The sequence below is a fragment of the Nyctereutes procyonoides genome, unplaced genomic scaffold (assembly GCF_905146905.1).
Source record: "Nyctereutes procyonoides isolate TBG_1078 unplaced genomic scaffold, NYPRO_anot_genome, whole genome shotgun sequence".
NCBI lineage: Eukaryota > Metazoa > Chordata > Mammalia > Carnivora > Canidae > Nyctereutes > Nyctereutes procyonoides.
The window spans coordinates 2,520,276-2,544,475 of NW_026575032.1; the positions used below are offsets into that span (position 1 = coordinate 2,520,276).

Sequence of the window (24,200 nt, forward strand, 5' to 3'; positions counted from 1 at the left end):
TATACCAAATGTCATTAGTTAAATAAACATACTTCATTTACTCCCATTTTAAAAAGTAGCAAACTTAATTATATGAATAATCAAAAGACTCTCTGTTTCACTAATTACATATTCAAAATTTACTAATGTATTTTCATTTGGCATCTTTTCAGATGAGAATAGAGAACATCAGAATGTGACAAGGCAGTTGAATTTCATAGGATGAGCTCATTAGCATTACTTTTCTTGTGCAGAGATTTGAGTTAAATAGTTTAATTGACCATAATTGCATTTCATTCTTCATGTACCCTCAGGATAATTAGAAGGAATTTGAGTTTCTATTCTTTAAAAACAGTACTGTATTCTGTGTGTTCTTTATTTTTTTTACAGATTCAAAGGATTGAGGGTTTTGTGATGCTTTACTAAATAACAGATTGCTTTTTTTGGAATAGATATACAACCTGTGGAAATTCTATTAATTCCATATTGGTTCTTGGCAGAGCTTTTGAATTCGGTTTCTTTTGATTTTGCTTTTTGTTGTCTAGACAGAAGAGTGTCTTCTATCACTCCCAAGATCCCAGTCTTCCCTGCCAACTTCTCTTATGCATTTTTATAGTTTTAAGTAATAACAATTGAACAGGAAAGCACATTTGGGAAAGTAGATTACTTTTAACCAGGAAATATTCTGTGCCAAAATCAAGATTGTAGTTTTAACTGTATTAAATATTTTAGAAGTTTAACTCTTTCATTCCACTTTCCTTTTTATACTTTCCTTTTTTCAGGCTTATAGTCTAGAGGAGATATGAGAGAGGTGCAAAAGTTAGTGTAAAGATCAACAGTTTCTGTTCTCAGCTCTGATTCTGGTTAACTGGTGAAATCATACACTCTTCTTTTCAGATGAAATAAGGAAAGCTCTTAATTTGCTGTTTCTGATATGTGTCTTCTTTTGAATTTATAAGTAATGCTGAGGTTATCATAGAGGCATATGCTACACTTGTATATTATGGCTGATCAGTACTCAGTACTTGATGAGTGTTTGATAAAAACACAGATTTTCATTTAGTGTAAAGGAACTCACTGGTAGGGTTGATGTGGTTCTTCTGAGACACTACAGGTCTTTGCTTCACCTTGTATTAGTATGGAGTAATTGCACACCCATCTGATCTTGTCCTTTTCCCGCCCAACACTTTGTTGAGTAATTTTTCCAATAGAAATTTCTGATCTGGCTTAAAAGCCATCAGCATGACTACCTGTTGATCATCTCTAGAATGAAGTCTAAGCTCTTTACCTTGGTATGCATAACCTAGCTCATGCCTCCTTCTTTACTTTCTTCTATTATTCTCTCATGTTGTTGAATCACTCTGTTCTTGCAGATGTTGTCATCTCTGCCTGAAAAGTTGTTTTCTGACTTCTCAGTTACCAGAGATCTTGTAATGTGATCCCTTACACTCACACACAAAATACACATATATCCCTGTGGACCTTTTGTCTTGTTCACATTTGTATCCCCACTGCTTGGCAAATGGTAACAACTGAATAAAAAAGTTTGGGGGCAGCCCCCGTAGCTTAGAGGCTTGGTGCCACCTTCTGCCTGGGATGTGATCCTGGAGACCCGGGAGTCCCAAGTCAGGCTCCCTACATGGAGCCTGCTTCTCCCTCTGCCTGTGTCTCTGCCTCTCTCTCTCTCTCTCTCTCTCTTTGTGTCTCTGTCTCTCATGAATAAATAAATAAAATCTTAAAAAAAAAAGTTTGGTAAATGAATATTTTGTGAAGCATTTTGGTTCATAAAGGTTCTTATTTTTCAGAAATAGTTCTTTTACCCTTCCACATAAATATGTTTATTTTTTGGTAACAACTTCATTGAAATACAATTTATATATTGATTCAGTCATTCAAAGGGTATATTTTGTTGGTCAGGTATGTATAAAGGCCATTCCTGCAGTAAGTTTCAGAACATTTTTCTTATTCCAAAAAGAAACCCTATATCCTTTACCCATTATCTTCCATCCTGTCCATCCTCACCAGTCTTAGGCAAACATTTATCTATTTTATATCTATGTATAGTCTCTTTGTGACTGATTTCTTTCACTAGGCATAAAACTTTCAAGGTTCATCCATGCATCATGTATCAGTACTTTAATCCTTTTTATTGCCAAATAATATTCTGTTGTATGGATGTAGCACATTTGATTTATTAGATTCATTAGTTAATAGACATTTGGATTGCTTTTACTTTTTGGCTATTATAATTAAAGTTACATTTGAACATTTGTGTACAAGTTTTTGTTTGAGCGCTTGTTTTCAATTCTCTTGGATCTGGTAGTAGAATTGCTGAGTCATTGGTGACTCTATGTTTAACCTTTTGAGGAACTAACAGTTTTCCAGAGTGACTGCACCGTCTTCTGTTCTCACCAACAGTGTATGGAATGTTGCTTGTTTCTGTATGTCCTCACTAAAACTTATTATTTATCTATCTTTTAAAAAAATCATTTATTTATATATTTACTTACTTACTTACTTACTTTTGACAGAGCAAGCAAGCACAAGCAGGGGGAGTGGCAGAGGGAGAGGGAGAAGCAGGGTCTCCACTGAACCGGGAGCCTGACATGGGGCTCCATCCCAGGAATCTGGGATCATGACTGGTTAAGCAGATGCTCAACCTACTGAGCTATTCAAGTGCCCTATTATCTATGTTTTGATTATAGCTAGCCTAGTGGGTGTGAAATGATAGCTCTTTGTGGTTTTTGATTTGCATTTCTTTAGTGGCTAATGATATTGAGCATCTTTTCATTGGCTTTTTGGCCATTGTATCTTCTTTGGAGACATGTCTCTTCAGATCCTTTGCCCATTTTTAATTGGGTTCTCTTTTTATTATTGAGTAGTAAGAATTCTTATATTTTCTGGAAGAAGTCCTTTTTCAGATAATGATATCTGATATCAGATATGTATGATTTGCAATATTTTCTCTCATTCAGTGGGCTGCCTCTTTGATTTTCTTGATAGTGACCTTGAAGCAGGAAAGCTAGGTTCTTGTCTGACAGAGTCCAAGAATGAATCTAACAGACAAAAGGGAGTGAATGAAAGGATAGTTTTATTAAGTGAGGATACAGGAAAAGCTCTCAAGAGTGAGAGGGGTCCCAACAGGGTTGCCACTGGGGGGGCTTGTAGGGTTGGTCTTTTATTGAAAGCTAACCAGGAAACCTAAATCCTTTTAACATCTCTATTAATATCACCCCTGAATAAGGACTAGTGATAACACCTTCAATGGTTTACTTCCTTTTAAACTCTGGTCATTCTTTATTGGTCACAAGCTATCATAACAAGACCCCACCTCAGAGACCTAGGACTGGATGATCTGGCTTGTTTATTTATCTCTGGTTTCCTCACACTTTCACATTTTGGAATTTTGTGAGCCTAATCCTGTGAACCTCTTTCCCTACCTAGCTGTGCCTGCCCCTTGCTCAAGGTTTAAAGCATAAGTTTTTAATTTTGATGAAGTCCAGTGTACCGGTTTTTTCTTTTGTTTTATGTACTTCTGGTACCACATTTGAGAAAGCATTGCCAAATCCGAAGTCATGACGATTTGCCTTATATTTTAAGAGTTTGTATTTATACTTTTAGATTTTACATTTAGGTCTTTGACTAATTTTTTCCTCCAGCTAGGGTTAACCCTGCTCTCTTGTATGTAATCATAGCATTATAGAAACTACAATGATAGCTTGCAGCCATGAGAACCATATATGGGGAAAGTGTTGTTGTTGTTGTTTTGTTTTTTACCTGTGTAAAGTATATAACAAAATTTATCATTTTAACCATTTTTAAATGTATAGTTAATGTATAGTCTGGTGGCAGTAAGTATACTTACAGTGCTGTGCAGTCATCACTGCCATCAATCTCCAAATCTCCAGAACTTTTTTTTCTCCCAGACTGAAACTCCATACCTATTAAACAACTGTTTATTCCCTCCTTCATCATTAAATATGTTGCTAGCTTTTTTTCTTAAACTGTTCTTTATTAGGATAAGTTCCTTTTTATTTGCTGAGAGATTTGCTATTTATAGTTTGCTGAGAGATTTATTTTAAATCCAAAATGGAAGTTGAATTCTGTTGAATGCATTTCAGTATCTTTTTTTTTTTTTAAAGATTGTATTTATTTATTCATGAAAGACACACACACACACAGAGAGAGAGAGAGAGAGAGAGAGAAGTAGATACATAGGCAGAGGGAGAAGCAGACTCCATGCAGGGAGCCCAATGCAGAGCTAGATCCTGGGACTCTATCCCGGGACTCCCTGATCACAACCTGAGCCAAAGGCAGAGGCTCAACCACTGAGCCACCTAGGTGTCCTGCATTTTCAGTATCTTTGAAATAATCATAATGTGTTTTTTAGTTTGTCAATATAGTGAATCTCTTTTATTTTCAGTGTTGAATCAGTCTTGTATTTCTGGATGAATTTCACTTGACTGTGTATAGTACCCTTTTTATATAATTGCTGGATTTTATTTGCTAATATTTTGTTGAGAATTTTAGCATACAAGTTATGAGAGTTAATGGTCTGTAGATTTTTTTATGAGATTTTTTGGTCTGGTTTTGGTATTAGGGAAATGCTGGCATTAGGAAATGAATTGGAAAGTGTTCTCTCATCATTTATGTGTTGGAAGAAATTGTATAGAATTAGTATTATTTCCTTAAATGTACTCCACTGAAACCATCTGGGCCTAGAATTTTCATTATTTGAGAGATATAAGTACAATTTAATTTTTTAACAAATATAGGACTATTCAAATTGTTTACTTTTTCTTGAGTGAGTTTTGATAGCTTGTATCTTTTGAGGGATTGGTCCATTTTGTTTTACTAGTTGGATTGATGGAGTTAGTCATTAATAGATTTCTGTTGTTACCATTTTCCTGAAGCTGTTTAGCTGGGTACTTGTCTCACAGAGTGGAAGAATGAATCTCACAGACAAAGAAGAGTGAGTAAAGCCATACAAGTTTATTAAGTGAGGATACAGAAAAAGCTCTCGGGAGGGAGAGGAGTCCCAACAGGGTTCCTAACTTGGACCTCCACTGACAGTTTTTTATTTAGAACTGATCAGGGAGCTTGTGGCCTTACTAGTCTTGTGAAGTCTTGGTTTAATTAAGGACTGGTGATAACATCTTTAATGGCTTACGTCTTTTTTAGGGTCTGATTATTTTTTGTTGGTCAAAGGTGACTGTCAAAAAAAACAAAAACAAAAAACCCTCCCCCCTCAACACACACACACCTAGGGCAGAGTAGTCTGGTTTGTTCCCTTATCTCTGATTTCCTGAACCGCAGCATTTTTGGGATTTCTGTGAGTCTGATCACATAGCACCCTACCCATTTCCCCCTATTTACCCCACTGGTCCCTTACTTATTACTGTCTGCGAGATCAGTAATGATGTCCTTTTATTTCTCGTATTGTAATTTTTGTCTTTCCTCTCACCACCCACCATGGTCAGTCTGACTGAAGGTCTGTCAAGTTTATTGCTCTTTTCAAATTATCAGTTTTGTGTTTTATTATTTTTCTGATTTTGATTTCAGTGATTTCTGCTCTAATCTTTATTTCCTTCTTTTGTTTGCATGAGGCTACATTTTCTCTTCCTTTAGTTTCTTAAAACAGGAGTTGTGGTTAATGATTTAGGTCTTATTTTCTAATATAAGCATGCAGTTACTTTAGCTGCATCCCACATATTTGATATGTTGTGCTTTCATTTCCATTTAGTTCACAGTATTTTTAAATTTCCCTAAGACATTTTTGACTTATCACAATCTATCTTCAAGTGATATATATATCATATGTATAGTATAAGAACCTTAAAGCAGTTTATTTGCACTGCTCTCCTCCTGGCCTTTGTGCTGTTGTCATGCATTTTTCTTTCTTTCTTTCTTTCTTTCTTTCTTTCTTTCTTTCTTTCTTTCTTTCTTTCTTTTTTTAAGATTATATTTATGAGAGAGAGAGAGAGAGAGAGAGAGAGAGAGAGAGAGAGGCAGAGACACAGGCAGAGGGAGAAGCAAATCCCAGGTCCCTAGGATCACGCCCTGGGCTGAAGGCGGTGCTAAACTGCTGAGCCACCTGGGCTGTGCCTGTATTTTACTTTCAAATAAGTTGTAAACTCCACAGTACATTGTGATCATTTTGCTCTAAATGGATTTTTTTTTAAAGAGACTTAAATAGTAAGATAATAAGATCTTTATATTTACTCAATTTACCATTTCCAGTCCTCTTTAGTCTTTTGTATAGATTCAGATTTGCATCTGGTATCATTTTTCTTTTTCATAAAGGGCTTACTTAACATTTTCTGTAATGCAGACATGCTGATCATGAATTCTCCCAGTTTTTGTATGTCTGAAAAAGGTTTTTTTGTTTGTTTTAGATAGTTTCATTTTTTAGCTAGATAGAGAAATTAGGTTGATAGTGATCCCCTCTTTTCCAAGTTGCTTTTGCTCTGTTTTTCTATCTTGCAGTATTTTTGAAAAGAAATATACTGTCTCCATTTCTTTGTTTTCCATATATAATCTTTTTTCTGTGATTGCTTTTAATATTTCCTCTTTATCACTGGTTTTAAGCAATTCAATTATCATGTGTCTTGGTAGTTTTCTTCATGTTCCCTGTGCTGGTTCATTGATGATCTTGTGTTTGTAGGTCTATAATTTTAATCAAAATTGGGATGAGGGGGACAGCCTCTCTCTCATATTTTTTTCTTGCCTCTCTCTCATATTGGGGACTCAAAATATATATGTACATTTGTCTGCTGGATACTGCCCCAAAGCACAGTAATACTATGTCTATTTTTTAATTTTATTTTTCTTTGTTTTTTTTTATTTGTTTGTGCCTGCCAGTTTACTAACCTGCTTTATCTCCCTGAAATATCTAATCTTCTGTTAGTATTATCCATTGCATTTTAAAAATGATAGACAGTTTTCTTCTCTAAAATTTTGATTTTATCCTTTTTATGTTTTCTTCTTTTCAACTTAGTGTTTTCAATGTTTCTTTTATTTGAACATATGGAATACATTTATAATGTTTGTCTACTCTATCATCTGTGATTTCTGGATCAGCTTCAATTTATTGATCTTCTTATGGATTGTCTTTTCTTGCTTCCTTGATGCCTGATACTTTTTTATTAAATTCCAGAAATTTTGAATTTTACTTTGTTGGCAGCTGGATAATTTTTATATTCATAAAAATATTTCTAAAGTTTGTTCTGGGATGTGGGTAAGTTACTTGGAAATAGTTTGATTGTTTGGCGGGGGGGGGGGGGGTCTTGCCTTTAAATTTTCTTAGGTGGGACCGGGGCAGTATTCTGTATATAAGGTTAATTTTTCCCTACTACTGAAGTAAGATCCTTTTCAGTACTCTACCTAATGCCTTGTGAGTTATGAGGTTCCTGTTGAGAGCAAGCACTATTCCTTCTGTTCCTTTTGGGTCTCTGGCCTTTCTCCCACACCTCCCCAGCCTCATTTTTTTTTTCTCACATATGTGCTCTAATAACAGGATATATGAAGGAGATCCTCACCAGATTTCAGGAGTTCTCTCTTTGTGGACTTCTTTTATCTCTAATCCTCTGCTCTGTGATACCTAGCCTCTTTGACTTCTCCATACTCCTACTTTATCTTCTCATCTCAGGGAGACTGTGGGTTCTGCCTATGTTTCCCCTTCATTACTGTAACCTGTGACCTTTTTCCAGGCTTCTGGTTGAGTATAATCAGTTAGTTGGTTTCTTTTCTCCAGGGATCATTGTCCTTTGTTGCCTGATGGCCAGTGTTCTGAGAGTTGATGCTTCATATATTTTGCAGTTTCTTCAGTTTTTTTCTTTTTCAGACAAAAAAGTAAATCTTATCTCTTTTACTTATTGGCCAGAAACAAAGATGTCTATTTGGCAGTTTTTAAGTGTCCCATATTGAATGACCTACATCCAAGCCACAGGGTGAGATATATTCCAATGTCCCATATTAAAATTGCATTAGAATTTCAAGTACTTTTCAGACAAAAGCTTTGTAGTTTTTTAATGTAGTTTGTTTTTGTTTATTTGATTGTTTGGGTATTAAGAATAAGGGTATTAACCTTCTGGTTTTGACCCAATAGAAAGACCAGTGCTATAAGATGGAATGGAATATTATGCTACAGTGGGAAAAATAGAAAAAAATAGATTGATTAAACTTAATCTGAAAATTAGCAGATGTCTGAGAACTCTACTATAAGCTGAAGGTAAATTTAAAAAATAAGTTTAAAGGCTTGAGATAAAAGTTTTTTTCTGATATCCAGGGCTATAGATGGGTATTAAGAAGTAGGAGGGGAGTATGTGAGAATATGAGTTCTAGAGAATTCTAGGTGTTTTATAGTTTAATCATCTGTCTCTCTTTGTTGGGGAGCCCCAAGACCACCGTTAGGCTTGATTCCCTAGGACAACTAACTGGACTCAAAAGCCATTATACTCATGATTATGATTTATTACAGAGAAAGGATACAGATCAGTATCAGCAAAAGGAAAAGATTCATGGGGTGAAGTCAGAGAAATTAGGCACAAGCTTCTAGGTGTCTTCTTGCAATGGAGTCACATGAGAACATAGCTTAATTCCATCTGAAACAAGGTGACACTATGTGTAAAGTGTTATTGACCAGGGAGAATCATCTGAATTTTGGTGTCCAGGGTTTTACTGGAGGTCAGTCATGTAGGGATACATTAGCTCCATGTCTGACTTAGCTACTTAAATTCCAGCCCTTTCCAGAACAAGAACAGATGTTCTTAAATCACTTTGTCAGGGTAAGCTTATCTGGTCAAACTGGTACAGCTTAGCCTAAGGCTTCACCTACAAAAACATTCTTTATCAGGTACCATATTTAAAAAGGTCCAGAGATTAAGAAGGCTGCCAATTGCAAGTCCTAGAGACTGTCCTTTCTTTTTATTATTTTTTTTATTTTTTATTTTTTTAAAGATTTTATGTATTCATGAGAGAGAGAGAGAGAGAGGCAGAGACACAGGGAGAGGGAGAAGCAGGCTCCGTGCAGGGAGCGCGACATGGGACTCGATCCCGGGGCTCCAGGATCACACCCTGGGCCCATTGAAGGCGGTGCTAAACCCCTAGGCCACCAGGGCTGCCCAAGACTGGCCTTTCTTTAGAACAGGCAAGGTTTAAGCAACTCAGGTCTTGTGAATTAAACCTTTTTGAACACTATCCCTACTTACTACCTCCATGCTTTATTTGGATTTCATTAGTTTTTTTCTGATGTCCTTTGTGTATTTCAGAATTCCATCTAGGTTATCACGTTACATTTAGTTATCGTGTCTCCTTGGCTTTCTTGGACTTTGAGAGCATTTATTCTTAGCTTGTTTTTGATGGCCTTGATGGTTTTGAGTATACTGTCCGGTCTTTTGTAGAATGTTCCTCAGTTTGAGTTTGGCTGATGCTTTTATTATGGTTAGGCTAGGATATTATGGGTTTTAGAGAAGAACACCACTGAGATGAAATGCCATTTTTATCCCCGCTTAACAAGGACATATTATTAATTTTGAACTTAATTTTCTGATTTAGAAATCTTCAGCCCCTCATGAGTACTTAATGAGATTTTAGGTGGATTGCTGCTCACATGCAGAATTTGTTCTCCATGGTTTTTTAAAATCCGTGTTTAATTGTCTTACTGCTATGCTTTTTCAGTAGTGTCTTGATGTCTAATGTGCACAACTTAGGTTTTCCTAGAGATAGCAGAGAAAAGAAGCCAGGAAGGAGAATGATAACTGCTCAAGTCACAGATTAGGGAAGGTAAAATGGGTCTCTTTTATCAGATTACAATCTGGAGATACAATCTGGACTCAGGTCCCTCAGTATGATTCTGCCATTGTCTTCCTATGCATCTCTTCTTTTATATTATTCCATTATTAATGCATTTGTTTAACGTCTGCCTCTTCTTCCAGACAGCTCAATGACGTAGAGCTGTCAATTTTTCTTTCTTTCTTTCTTTCTTTCTTTCTTTCTTTCTTTCTTTCTTTTCTTTTCTTTTCTTTTCTTTTCTTTTCTTTTCTTTTCTTTTCTTTTCTTTTCTTTTCTTTTCTTTTTTGAGACCATGTCAATCTTGTTCATTCTTCCTATCTCCTGTGTACCTACCTATATTTCTAGAAAAATGAATGTATCAGAGTGAATGAGTGAATAAATAAATGAGTAGTAAGTGAATGAATATTTTATATTAAAACCTCTACCACTTGTACCTATGGAGCCTGACTCTTTTGTTGATACCTGTAACACATGAACCCCCCCCCCATACCTATCAGAAGTTATAAAAGATACACAAATTCCTCCTAAGATAGTTAAAGTTTTGTTCAACAGTCTACCGCATAAGGTTGCTTAGTTCCTGAGACTTGCTTGACCTGTCTTACTGAACTCAGTATGTGCCTAAAATATATGTCTCATTTCTCTAGGTAGCTTATTCCCCAGAATTGTCTCCTCGTATCTTTCAGGCTTGGTTCGTTCCCAAGTTGGTTCTATCCTGCTAATAACCTTTATATCCCTAGTTGTTACATGTAGCACATTCAGTATCCAGGACAAGCTTTAACTGTAAGGTAACATCCTTTGTTCTTTTTCTGAATATTGACTCTTAGTACTGTGCTATAAGAATTATTTTCTGATATCCCCTTTACTCTGTCATGGCTTTCTCCTTATATCTGTTACCTTAACCCAAAACATCAATAGTAATCTTTCCCCAACATCTTGACTTTCTGGCCTGCATTGGTTATTCTTCCCCATGTGGGAACTTCCTTTCTGGTCTATATCTCACAACACAGAGAGAAATTTTCTTTTATAAGTTTGCTCAGTTTTCTGACATAGAGGGGACCTTCTCCCTTTGCTTCCTATTTCACAAAAATTTGGAGCATCTCTGGCCAGTCTTGACAGGGGAGTGTTTTTCTTTCCATTATGCAAAACTTTTTATTGTCAACCAACCATCAAAGGAGATCAGAGGAAATGGCTTGAATTTATGATTCAACTATTTGGACAGATCTGGGCTACAAAATGTCATGCAAGGCATATGTATAGCCTTTGTACACTTTTACATGTTAGCAACACTTTTTCATTAGATCTGACCACACATGCTGGCTTATCCCTAACTCTCCAATTTTTCCCATCTCACCTCCTATCAACCCATCCCCCTGCTATTTCTGTCCCCTATGCCGCTTTATTTTTAAATTAATATAAGAGAAATATGTGTCTGCCTATTAATTTATTCCTTTACTAGACATTGAACATCTGTAATACACAAGACACTATCTGTTAAGAAGGTCCTGATGATATATAACAAAAGAGCCCTTCTGTTTAACTATTTACTCGTAAACTCCCAAAGAAGACTAATCAGGACAAAACTCATTTAAAAATGTTTACTATTTAAAATATTTTTTTCTGGACCATTTATATTTCTTTAGTATTGAGACATTTTGTCACTATTACCTGTGGTTAATTTAAAATTTACTTGAGAAACTTGTGAACATATGCTTCTTTAGCACTTGGGTTTGGGGAATCAGTCTTTTTCTTTCTTCTGTTCATACATTTTTTCATTTCCTTTATCCATATTCCTTTATCTTTTCCCAGTTCTATGCCAGAGTAAGAATGGCAGGGATTTTCTAAGCAGTTTCCTTAAATATTCAAAGCATTTTTCTCTCTTCACAGTTAAATTATTTAAGGAATTTGGTAAATTAGAAAAAACATAAAATATTTTAATGAGATAAGATTTTTCTAAGCGAAACTTTATATAATTTTCATGATGATTTTTTTACTTTTTAAATTATTGCTGCTGTTATTATTATTTTTTTTCTTGTTTAAAGTTTCCATTTTTTATGAGATTTTTCCTGGACTTGCTTATCTGGCAAAGGTAGGTTGGATTTTAAAAGCTCTTTTTGAAAATGAGTAACAATGTTTTTAAAAGATTTATTTATTTATTTTAGAGACAGAGTGAGTGAGAGACCATGCACACACAATAGGGAGAGTGTAGAGGAAGAGGAGAGAGAGAACCCCAAGCAGACTCCTTGCCAACTGTGGAGCCTGTTGTCGGGTGGGGAGGGGAGGGTAAGGATCAGTCCCACAACCCTGAGATCATGATCTGAGCTGAAATTAAGAGTCGGACACTTAACCAACTGAGCCACCCAAGCACCCTATTTTTAAGTTGAGTTAAATTATAGAGTTTTATGATCTAAGGGAGGCTTATTTAAATAATAATATGTTATTATATTATACAAGGTTTATATGTAACCAGTTCTCTAAGGACAGATTATAGTAAACTTATTAAAATATGATCGTAAGATAATGATATTTTGGAAATTGAACTCAGGTTTTAATGTAACCATTCAATTACTTATGAAATTTATGCAGTTTGAAATTTGGCTAAAACATTTGCCTTTAAGTTGATCGTACTTTCCATGATATTTGCAATTTGGGGATATATCTGTGATTTTTTTACTTGAATAGTTTATTTCTTTTTTACCTTAATTTTTTTTCCGTATTAATTAGAAGTTATAGGAGCATCTGTTTCCCTTTAAATGATTTAAAAGTGAGATCCTTAATGTTACTTACTAAAGAACAACAAAATCATCCAGATTAGTGGCAGTTTGCAATTAGTGGCAAAGTTTTGGTGTGCAGTTTCTTTTTTTCTTTCTCATCTACTTTTTAAAGTTCTCTCTACTCTTAACGTCTGAAATTTTAAAATATTTTCAACCAAGCTTGCTTATGTAAAATGGAAGTGAAACAGGAAGAGGGGGAAAAAGTGAGTGGAGAGAGAAAAGAGAAGGAAAAAAAAATGCTTAGAATAATTAGCTCCTCTTATTACCCTGTGCATGTATTTGTACTTCCCTCACAATTTACCTACTTTACTCTTAAGAGTCCTCACTTAGTTGTCTTTTTTGTTGTTGTATTTTTTCTGAAGTTTTTATTTTTAATGGATTGGGGTGAGAGAGAAACTGTAGATGATTTATGGCACTATAGTTCAACTGAAACTTTGACTTTTTTTTTTTTAAACCCTCCATAGAATGTGTTTTTAAAGCATGGGGGATTTTTTTTTTTTTTTGTCTTTTCACTATATAAAGCTAATGGCTTTCACTTATTTTCCCTTAGATCAAAGAACACATTTTGAATACTAACTGCTTCCTAATTTTGCTTTACTTCCACTAAAGAGGCATTTCGAATATATTGATACTTCTTTTGGATCTTGGAGGTTGGGTTTTCTCAACTTATTTCTCTCTGAATTATTTAGTATCTTTAGTAATTTTATATGTTTATGATTTCTAAATGAAATAAGTGTATTTTAAATATTTGAATTGGTTAAAGACGAACGTGTGATCCTGCAGAGAATTTTGAACAGGCACCAAACCACTTGCTACTCCTGGCTTGTCCTCCTGCTGGGACTTGTTAGCATGAAAGACCAAAATGAAAAGTACTCTTTGTCACAATATTTTCTATAAAAATAACACTTTCAAAAGAATATTTTTTGTACCTGACAGCATAAAACTTGGCATGTAACAAACATGAGCATCTTGACTCACAAATGTGTAAAGACACTATCAGTCCCTCTGGAGCTACTGAATTCCTCTCATAGTATTTCTCCCAGTATCTGCAGTTCAGTTCATTACTTTTTACTTTGTCCTCTTGGAACTTGTCCGTAAGTTGTTTTTTTGTTTGTTTGTTTTTTTAAACATGACCATCAAGTCTTTTGGTTTCTGTTGGGTATGCAGTTTGAGGGGTTCTTTTGTTTTTGTTTTGGATTGTGTGTTGCTGGATGGATGCTTGTCCAGAAAGTCCTGTAAGAGGTTTATAGAGGGCATTTCCCTTGGGAAATTTATCTCACTGCTCTGTCTGTACTTGTTTGACAGCTGTTCCTTTACTTCTAACTTTATTATTAATTTAAAAAGTTATAAAGCCATATGTGAGCAGCTGTTCACTATTTTCATTAGGACCAAGTAAGAAAGAAAGGACCCAGCTATTATCAGGAGTGATTTAAGTTAGAGTGTAGGAATAATTTTCTGGCAGTTATGATATAGTGTAACTTATTAAAAAGAGAGTTACAGAATTTTTTTTATTTTTTTAAAGAGCATAAAATAGTGTTTGTTGAAAGATGAGAGGAATTGAAAGATGAAATACTGTCTGAAGGTAGGATAGTGAACCAGCTAGTTTTTGAATTCCTGTTCCAGTTTTAGGATTTTATGATTTCATGCTGGTATTTATTCTTCTCTGACAGACTAACTTTTCCCATAACTTTCTGTGCTTTAAGATTCTTCTTTGCAATAGTAAGCTCTTTAAACTGATTTATATTCATTTTTTAATTTATATCTTAGCTGTAGATTTATTTATGATTTACTTATTCATTTATTTGGCATTTAAGTGCTAAATTAAAATATGCAAAACCTGTTTAGTTTAAGAAATGTAATGATCAAACACAAAGGAAAAGCATAGAAAAGTTACGGTAATTCTAGATTGCTCACGAAACTACAAATACAATTGCCTGAATGGCTTTTATCTTTTGTTACTAGTCTTTCAAAATATAACTATTCATTGTAATCATCTTTCTGACATTTAAATAAAATAATACCTAGTATTTATTAAATAGTTACGGTGTGCCAGGCAAAGTGCAAATAATATAAACTATGCTGTTTAATTCTCACAATAAAACTGGGAGCTTAGGTTTTATTATCCCCATATTCTAGATGAAAAAATTTAGAGAAATCAAGTAAATTGCTCAAAGTCATACAGTAACTGGAAGATCTATAATATTAAGAAATATAGGAAGTTTTAAAAAAGCAGAATATAAAATTGTGAATACATTATGATCTCAGTGAACACACACATTTGAAAGGTTGTAAGGTACCATTAACAATGGTTACTTTTAGGTGTTGGGAAAAGAGATAATTCTTCTATTATTCTTCTAATTTCTTACAGGCTGTATCTATCCTAAGGATTGCTGATACATAATCATTTGAAGTGGGAATTACTTTTTTTTTTTCAGGAGTTAACCTTGATTCTTCTCATTCCCTCAAATCGTAATCAGTAAGTCCTACTGGTTTTGCCTCCAATATATATTCTCATGCCTAAATTGGCCCTTCTTGCCGTCTCACTGCTGTAATCCTGCTCCAAGCCACCATCCAACAGTTGTTACATATCCAATTTTGCCCCCCCCCACTAAGTACTTTCCCCATGCAGTAATTAGAGTGATTTTATTTTTATTCTCTTACTTACTGTGCTTTAACCCTGAGAGCAAGGATTTTGTAGACCAGCCCTTGGTATGGGATTGAAAATGGTGTAGGCACTTAGTGGTTTTTTGAATGGATGACAGTGGCATGGAAAGGTGCTTCATTGCTCCCAGATCACCTTGCAGCCAGTTGACAAGTGACAATAGGAAACTGCTCTAGACTTAGTTGTAGCTAGCTCTCTGTGTGATGGATTACAGTAGTGTTTTTTTGATCCATTTATTTTATTCCTTTTTCATTCATTTGCTATCGTTTTCACATTCGAATACCTTGACATAAGTCTTACATATATATGTACAATTTCCAAATGCCTGGCCTCACTATCTCACATATCTTAGAACTGTAAAACTGTTGTATTTTTTTCAGTAGTTTTTGTATCACTTTATGGGGAGACAGCTATTTTGTGTCTTTTAAAGACTGTGTCTTTTAGGATACTCTTCTTATTTCTTTTTCTAGAGTACAAAATTTTGAGGACATTTTCTCACTTGTCTTTGTGCCCTCACAGTTACTAGCACAAGCCCAGTGCATAGAAGACATTTCTTAGTTTATTGAATTTATTTCACTCATAAATTCCAACCACAGGATAGTAACTGAAAACTATTCCTTAATTTCCAAACATGTTCCCTTTTCTCTTTTAGTGTGACTCAGGTGCCCAAGTCTGAATTGTGGCTATAACCACAATTGATTCTGTATTCTTTTTTCACCACCCCTTCTTCAGATATAGTTAATTTTTAGGACTCATTGATTTGCTTTATTTAATATAGTTTACTATGGTTTAATACAGCTTTAATCTTGTTTTTCCTCTATATAGCCCCACTGCTACTACTGCAGTGCAGGTAATCACTATCTCTTATCTAAATTACTAGAGGAGCCCTCTCCAAGTTTTAATCCCTACTCTATCTTGTGACCACAGTTGTCTTCCAACTGTGTTCCAAATGATCATGTCATTTCCCTGATTAACTTGTTCTCCACATCTCTCAGGATAAGGTCTAAACTTCTTGATACCTTATGAGTTTTCTAGGTCTGATAGTTTCCTACTTGTAGTTCTCCTGATGTATGTTGCTATTTTTTGTCTCTCTCCTCCCATGGTATCTACCATTACTTTCAGGTGGCTAGTTCCATCAGGTCCCAGCTTATATATCACCTCTGAAAAGTTTTTTTGGCCTTGCATTTAAATTCTGTGACTAGGGGATCCCTGGGTAGCTCAGCGGTTTAGCGCCTGCCTTTGGCCCAGGGCGCAATCCTGGAGACCCGGGATCGAATCCCACGTCGGGCTCCCAGTGCATGGAGCCTGCTTCTCTGCCTATGTCTCTGCCTCTCTCTCTCTCTCCGTGTGACTATCATAAATAAATAAAAAAAATTAAAAAAAAAACAACAAACTCTTTTTTGGATCCCTGGGTGGCTCAGCGGTTTGGCGCCTGCCTTTGGCCCAGGGCGCGATCTTGGAGACCCGGGATCGAATCCCATGTCGGGCTCCCGGTGCATGGAGCCTGCTTCTCCCTCTGCCCGTGTCTCTCTCTCTCTCTCTCTCTCTCTCTCTCTGTGACTATCATAAATAAATAAAAATTTTAAAATAAAATAAAATAAAAAACTCTTTTTTTCAAGACTCTTTCAAAACTGATTAAAAACCAAACACAAAATGTATTGAAAACCAAGTTTTCTCATAATTAAGATTTGCCAGTTTTATTTAGTTTCATATAAACCTGAGAAAGAAAATCCTCCGTAGGCATTTATAGGCATATAATTGAGTTTTTTATAAAATGTCATTGATTAGGAAAAATATATTTCTGCATTAACCATTAAGAAAATTTTATCTGTATATGTGTACTTATTTAAATTAGTTTAAGTAAGTATTCTGCTCTAATGCTCTATTACTCAAAGGAAAATTCAGGGTGCCTGGGTGGTTCAGTCGGTTAAGCAACTGACTCTTGATTTCATCTCAGATTTGTGAGGGTGAGCCCTGAGCTGGGTCTACTCAGGGTATGGAGCCTGTTTAAGATGATCTCTTTCCCTTTTTCTCCCTGTCTCTTCTCTCTCTCTCTCTGTCTCTCTCTCTCTCTTTAAAAAAAAAAAAAAAAGTAAAACTTAGAGCATCCTCCAAGAAATGGAAAGTCTGCTCCTCATGGAGCATGTTCGCAGTGTGCTCATCTCATTTTATAGGTCTAATAATTGCATGGTAACAATTGAATGGGCATCATGCAGGATCATAAGAATGACACTATCATTTTAATTTTTACAAGTTTAAGGAGTTGCTTCTCTGACCTTTACATTTCTGATAGTTATTATAAATATAGCTTTTATACATTATATGTAACATATATGTACTGTCTGTGTGTGCTCATATATGTGTTTGTGTTGTATGTGTATGTATTCTACAACTAAACTACTGATATAATTATACCACTCAATTCAGTAACCTTGTTGTTAATCTACTTGACCACTGCTTCTTTAATACTCTATACTTTCTGTTCTCTCTATTCAGTTTTTGATAGTCGTTGACTACCCTCCTTTTTACATTTTTTTTTTTAAGATTTTATTTATTTGAGGGAGTGAGAGAGATCACGAGCAGGGGGTGACAGGCAGAGAGGGGAAGCAGACTCCCTACTGAGTCAGGAGCCCCGTGTGGGACTCCATCCAAAGACCCTGAGATCATGACCTGAGCCAAAGGCAAGTGCATACTCAGCTGAGTCACCCCTGTTGACTACCCTCCTTAACACTTTCTTCCCAGAATGTTTATTTCTATGAGAGTATGCTGAAGTACTTAGAAGTGTCTTGGTATCTGCATCTTACTTTTAAAAAGACTCGATGGCAAATTTAAAAATTGATAAAGTATGTGTGTTTGCATGTGTGCTATTTGTGTGTAGAGAGAAAGTGAGAGCATGCACCATAGCATATGTGGCAAATATTTAAAAATTGCTATATTTTTCAAAAAATATGTATACACTTATTGTGTCCATTTTTTTGACTTTTGTGTATGTTTGAGAATTTTCAAAATTTAATTAAAAAATAAAAGGAAAAAGAAAAATCAGACCAGCATGTGACAACTCTGGTGCTGGAAAAAAAAAAAAAACAACTCTGGTGTAATTTTAGCTAGGCCTGGTTTTAACAGTAAGTCACCTCCTGTGGTAAACAGTCACTTGATCCTGCTGATGATAACTGGATATTTTTAGGGCCATAAGCTTATGTGCATTGATCTCAAGTTTAATTTTAGTTTTATTATTTGGTAAAATCAGAAAAAAAACAAAAAAGACAAAGCCCAAGGCTGATGATACTGCAGGGAAACTTATATATGTATCATTTATGCTACTGAAATAAATAGAGTGGTTGGGATAGTAAACTGACATTATGCATCAAGGACCTAAAAAATGTTCATACCTTTTAATCCAGTAATCTTACTTTTTAAAGATAAATCCCAAGAAAACAATTTAGAAAAGAATAATTAAATCCTGATCTCAGGATTGTGGTTAATAATACAGCATCCTTCTGGTTCTGTGGACAAAAACCCCAAACAACAAAGTCCCTCTCTCCCCCAAAACCATGCAAGTTCTTTAAAAAAAAAAAAAAAAAAAAAAGACTTTTTTCTGATATTAACAAACAAAACCTTTCTCTTTTTGGATTTGTGAATTTTTTGTTTTTCTGATTTTTTTCTTCCTCTGTTTTCCCTCTTCTTGCCTCTTAAATGTAGGTATTTCCCAGCAATCTCCCTTTCACCCACATCTCTCTTCTCGTGGTCACAATTTTAATTGATCTCATGGTTTTTATTGTTTGTATGTAGATCTCTCTGAAATAGAAAATTCCAGCCCTATCCTCTTTCCAGAGCTTCGTTTGTGATGCTTCCGTTCCAACTGCGTCCTTTTTGTCTCTTGAATATTATCCTGTTCTGTATTTCAACTCTATATCCAGAAACAAAAGTTTATCTTATGTATTTTCCCTCTTAAAAATTATTTTCATGTTCACATACTATCAACTCATCTTGAAATCTTCAGCTTTACATTCTTTCTCCTTCTTACTCTACCCTCAAAACCCTCATGCTGTGGACCTGCAGTATCACTCCTAGAGTGTCTTCATCCTCTGTGTGGAGTTACCCTAGTTTAAGTTTGTTTTTTTATTTTAAGAATGTTTCTGATAGGTCCTAAATTGATCTCCCTGCATTCTTTCTCTCTTCTCTCTAAATGAATCTTGTCAGAGAAGTCTTCCTAAAGCACAGATCAGACTATATCACTCTGCAAATTAAAAATCTTCAAAGGCTTCTTATTATGAGGAAAGAAGTTCTTGAACTCCATCATCTAGCCTTTTGGGTCTTCCACTTTATAGTTTCAACTAACTTTACTTTTTAAAATTTCCTTCCTCATATCTTTTTTCTCTTACTCCATACTTTTTTCTGAGCCTTTTGTAATTTTTTGGCCTCTACCTGAACCATTCCCTGTTTTCACATTTCCAGATCTCATCCATGTTTAGAAGTTGGCTTTCAGATTAGCCTTCCAGCTGGAAGTAATCTTTTCTTCCTGGGAACTCCCAAAAGCTTTTTCTGTGTCTTTGTTACCATGCTTAGCATCCTTTCCATTGTACTGTGATTATTTATGTACATGTTACTGGTGGTAGTTAAGTTCTTTAAAGTTTGGGTTCATGTCTTATTCTTCTGTTTCCTGTGTATATTATCGGATATGTAGTTCTTAATGGATATTTACTAAATAAATAACATGTAAAGAATTGTCTTATTTTGGGGGTTTCTTTGTTGAGAAAAAGGAACAAAATTTTAAGGATATGTCATTAATATATCAAAGACAGAAAAAATCATATACTCCCTGAGGACCTACAGAAATATTTTTAGAAGTAATACATAAAGCAAATAAATTTGCTAAAAAGATGTATATAGATGAGACCATGAATCACTAATTCAAACCATTTTCAGTCATATGAAATCTAATTTTTAAAGCCGTCTAGAAGGTAGACTTAACAGTATGTTTGATCATTTAAACAGTTATTTATATAAGCAGAAAATATTTTCTTTAGTAATTCTGTAATTACAGCTCACATTTCATGTATTCTAACTTATTTCTTTTTTTCTTTTTTCTTCTAATTTATTTCTAAATAGAACTTTTTAACTTTTAAGGATCTTCTAGATTCTTTTTTTTTTTAAGATCTTTTATTTATTTATTCAGAGAGAAACAGAGAAAGAGAGAGAGAGAGAGAGAGAGAGAGAGAGAGAGAGAGAGTCAGAGACACAGGCAGAGGGAGAAGCAGGCTCCATGCAGGGAGCCCAACATGGGACTCCATCCCGGGTCTCCTGTATCACACCATGGGCTGCAGGCAGTGCTAAACTGCTGCGCCATCGGGGCTGCCCAGGATCTTCTAGATTCTTAAATGCTTCTTATTCCCCCTCTTGCACTTTTTATTGATTCTTTTTTCCCCCTCTGTTTGTCCTGGCAAAACTTACATTTAGATAATGCTCTGTTTTACAGGTATCTTGGTCAGATATAGGAGGACTGGAAAATATCAAACTGAAATTGAAACAGGCTGTGGAATGGCCCTTGAAACATCCAGAGTCTTTCATTCGAATGGGTATTCAACCACCGAAAGGAGTTCTTCTGTATGGACCACCTGGATGCTCTAAGACAATGATTGCAAAGGCTTTAGCCAATGAGAGTGGTCTGAATTTCCTAGCTATAAAGGTAAAGTGTTAAATTTTTTTATTGCTACCTTTCTTCCAGCCCCACTAACACCTTCGATTCTTACCCTTAGGAAAACATGAAAAGGCATCTTAAGGAGTAGCTGATTTTTTTTTTTTTTTTGAGGTTGATGGCAAGATAATATAGGGCGATGAGTTCTAAATAAATTAATGCTTATAATCGGCAAAACGTGGCAGACAATAGGAGACTACTTTATTTAGTTTTGTGAGTCTCAATATTTCTTACATCCATGTATAGTATAGAAACCAGTTTGGTTTAGTTTCTACATTTTTAAATTGTGCTAATAATCTCTTTCTTAACTAAGATTTAATTATAAATATGACTGCAAACTTAATATTTATATAGAGAGAGTTTTCAAAGAAATCAGATACTTTATATGGTAAAACTAAATTCCTTTAAATACTTTTCTAGTTAGGGAATATATATGTACAAGGTTTCTATTTGAAACACATACATACATTATTTGTTCATTGCCATACCCCTGTTACTTGGGGTAGATAATCTTACTCAACATGTAGTTTTACATTTACTTTCGGGCCAGATGTTTTTTTTTTTTTTTTAAAGATTTATTTATTTATTTTAGAGAGAGTACCTGAGCATAAGGGAGGGACAGAGGGAGGGAGAAGGAGAGAGAGAATCCTCAAGCAGACTCTGCTGAGTGTGGAGCCTGCTAGGACTCTGAGATCATGATCTGAACTAAAATCAGGAATTGAACACTTATCCAACTAAACTACCCAGGTGCCCCAGGGCCAGATATTAATTTTTAAATGAACTTTTGTGTAATTTGATCATCTATCCAGTTACTAAATATACATATATAAAACCTTGAATCCATTAGTGGAAAGGACTTTATCACAAAAATATATACTTCAGTCTGTTAAATATGAAATTCATTTCAGAAAAACCACCTGATAAAAGGCTCTGTTTTGATAGTACCAGGGAATTTTTTTTTCATAACAAAATGTTTTCTATCTTAGAACACTGAAATCCTTGGCAGTTTGAAAGCATAAAATTTATTTCAGATTAGAGTCAATTTTTTACTTAAAATTTTTTTGAAATAATGTTTAGATATGTTTAGGCTATTTGCTTTTTAAAAATACATATCTTCACAATCACTAGTGTTTACATATTTGTGATTATTTGGTAGAAGATATTAGATACTGAAGATAGGGGAAGGAGGACCATTTTCACAACCATTTTTAAAGCTGGTGGGTTTAAATGTTGGAGTAATGAGTAATTTTGAAATTTCAGAGGCATCTTGATTTCTCTTTGATCCCTGTTCTCTTATCTCATGATAATGGACATGACCATTTTACTGGCACTTCCTACTCTTTTTACTGTCACCTCCATTTTTCTATGCCTACCTTGTGTATTCCACGATTATATATTCATAATCCTTGAATTTTTTTCTGTCAATTGGAAATCTGAAACTTACATGATAGTGCTTCACTCACAGTTATTTACACTGGAATCTCAAAGAGGAGTGAGCACATGTATTTTCCTACGAACTAGTATCTCATTCTTATGTGATCTAAGATAACTGTTCCAGATGTTACCAGGACTACTTTCTGGCCTATCTTAGGAGTTCTTAGAAATACATTTATTACTGTTTTTGAGTACAAAACATTTTCATAACTTTAGACAGTTTTACTTTTTTCTTTCTTCACTGTGAGAAAATGTACAAAGATTTTTTGAAAAGTTTATCTTTTATCTTGCACACTGTTCATGTAAAATAGGCATGCATGTGTTAACTTATTTGAGCCTTTTCACTAAGTTCATTTTCATTTTTCTTTTAAGTCACACACACAAAGGATACGTGATGTTAAGAAATTTTCTTAATTAGTTGAGTTCATACTTGCCAGAGATAATTATGTATTCTACTTACTAACTTTTTTATTTAATGTGGATTTTTATTCAATATACATTTTAGTATAGTTTGGCAGTATTCAGCTTTTTTAAAACATTTATTTATTAATGAGAGACACACACACAGAGAGAGAGGCGCAGAGACCCAGGCAGAGGGAGAAGCAGGCTCCATGCAGGGAGCCCAACGTGGGACTCAATCCCAGGTCTCTAGGATTAGGCCCTGGGTCGAAGGCAGTGCTAAACTGCTGAGCCACCCGGGCCACCCGGCAGTATTCAATTTTTGAATCTGAGTGGAGTATATATTAAATGAACAATGAATGTTCATATTACTACTTTTTAAATTTTCCTACATGTTTAAAAATTTCTAAAAGAAAATGTTGGGAATATGAAAGAATTATTTGTTTTTCTCTGCATTTTTATTGGTCTTTTCATCGTCGTCTGGCCATTGCTTATGAGAAGAATTTAAAGTAGCTATGCCATACAGCTTATATATGCAGAAAGAAGTCAAAGAAGTTGGGAATTAATATTCTTCCTAGCTTTGTTTTTCTATGAAGAAAAACATACATGTTTCTTTTCCAAGGGATTTAAGTGTTATAATTAAGTTTGAGCTTTTGAAATAATAAGTCATACACATTTTGAAAATGACCAGAGAAACATAGATAGACAATTAACTTTTCTAGTCAGTTGGAAAATACAAGTAAGAACATATATTGAAAGGAAAAACTCCCCAGCATTTTTTGTAATTACCTTTAATTCCCAAAATAACTTAAAATGTTTTGAACATTTCTTTCTCTGAGTTTATAAAAGAACCCTTAGCTTCTCCTGTGCATCTTTCCTGAACAGTGATTAAAAAATATATACTCCAGGGCAGCCCTGGTGGCTCAGCGGTTTAGCGCCACCTTCAGCCCAGGGTGTGATCTAGAAACCTGGGATCGAGTCCCACATCGGGCTCCCTGCATGGAGCCTGCTTCTCCCTCTGCCTGTGTCTCTGCCTCTCTCTCTCTCTCTGCATCTCTCATGAATAAATAAATAAAATCTTAAAAAAAAAAAAAAAGATGTATACTCCAAAGTTCAAACTTCACGTTGGCTTGTATGTACTCTTAATATTCTTTGGCATCTATGTGTTTTTGTGTAGACTGTAGCACTTGACATGTGCTTAAGTTTAGTTTGTCATCTGTGTCAATTATGTCAAAATATTTTCCAGTTGAAATTTCATCTCTGCTTCTCTCTTGCTTTTGTCTGGAGTGCTGTAATAGATTAATTACCTTTGTGTAATTGGGCTGCTTTACTTTATGAAGAACTGTTACTGATTCTGGAAAAGGGTGGTCAGGCATCTGACGGATTTTGAGCAAGTCTTTTATTAGCTGCTATTGGTGAGTACAAGAATATAATGAGCTTAGTATATACTTGACTTTTGGGGGAGGAA

At 34.9% G+C, this 24,200-nt stretch overlaps 1 protein-coding gene across 2 annotated transcripts in view; it reads left to right on the forward strand.

Annotated features, from left to right (window-relative positions):
- The window catches only part of AFG2A (AFG2 AAA ATPase homolog A), a 326,044-nt gene that overhangs the window by 51,643 nt on the left and 250,201 nt on the right, over positions 1 to 24,200 (forward strand). For both annotated transcript variants that reach the window (XM_055317094.1, XM_055317095.1), the window contains exon 11: positions 20,681 to 20,890. In XM_055317094.1, the coding sequence (XP_055173069.1) occupies positions 20,681 to 20,890 (210 nt within the window). The remainder of the gene's footprint in view (positions 1 to 20,680; positions 20,891 to 24,200) is intronic.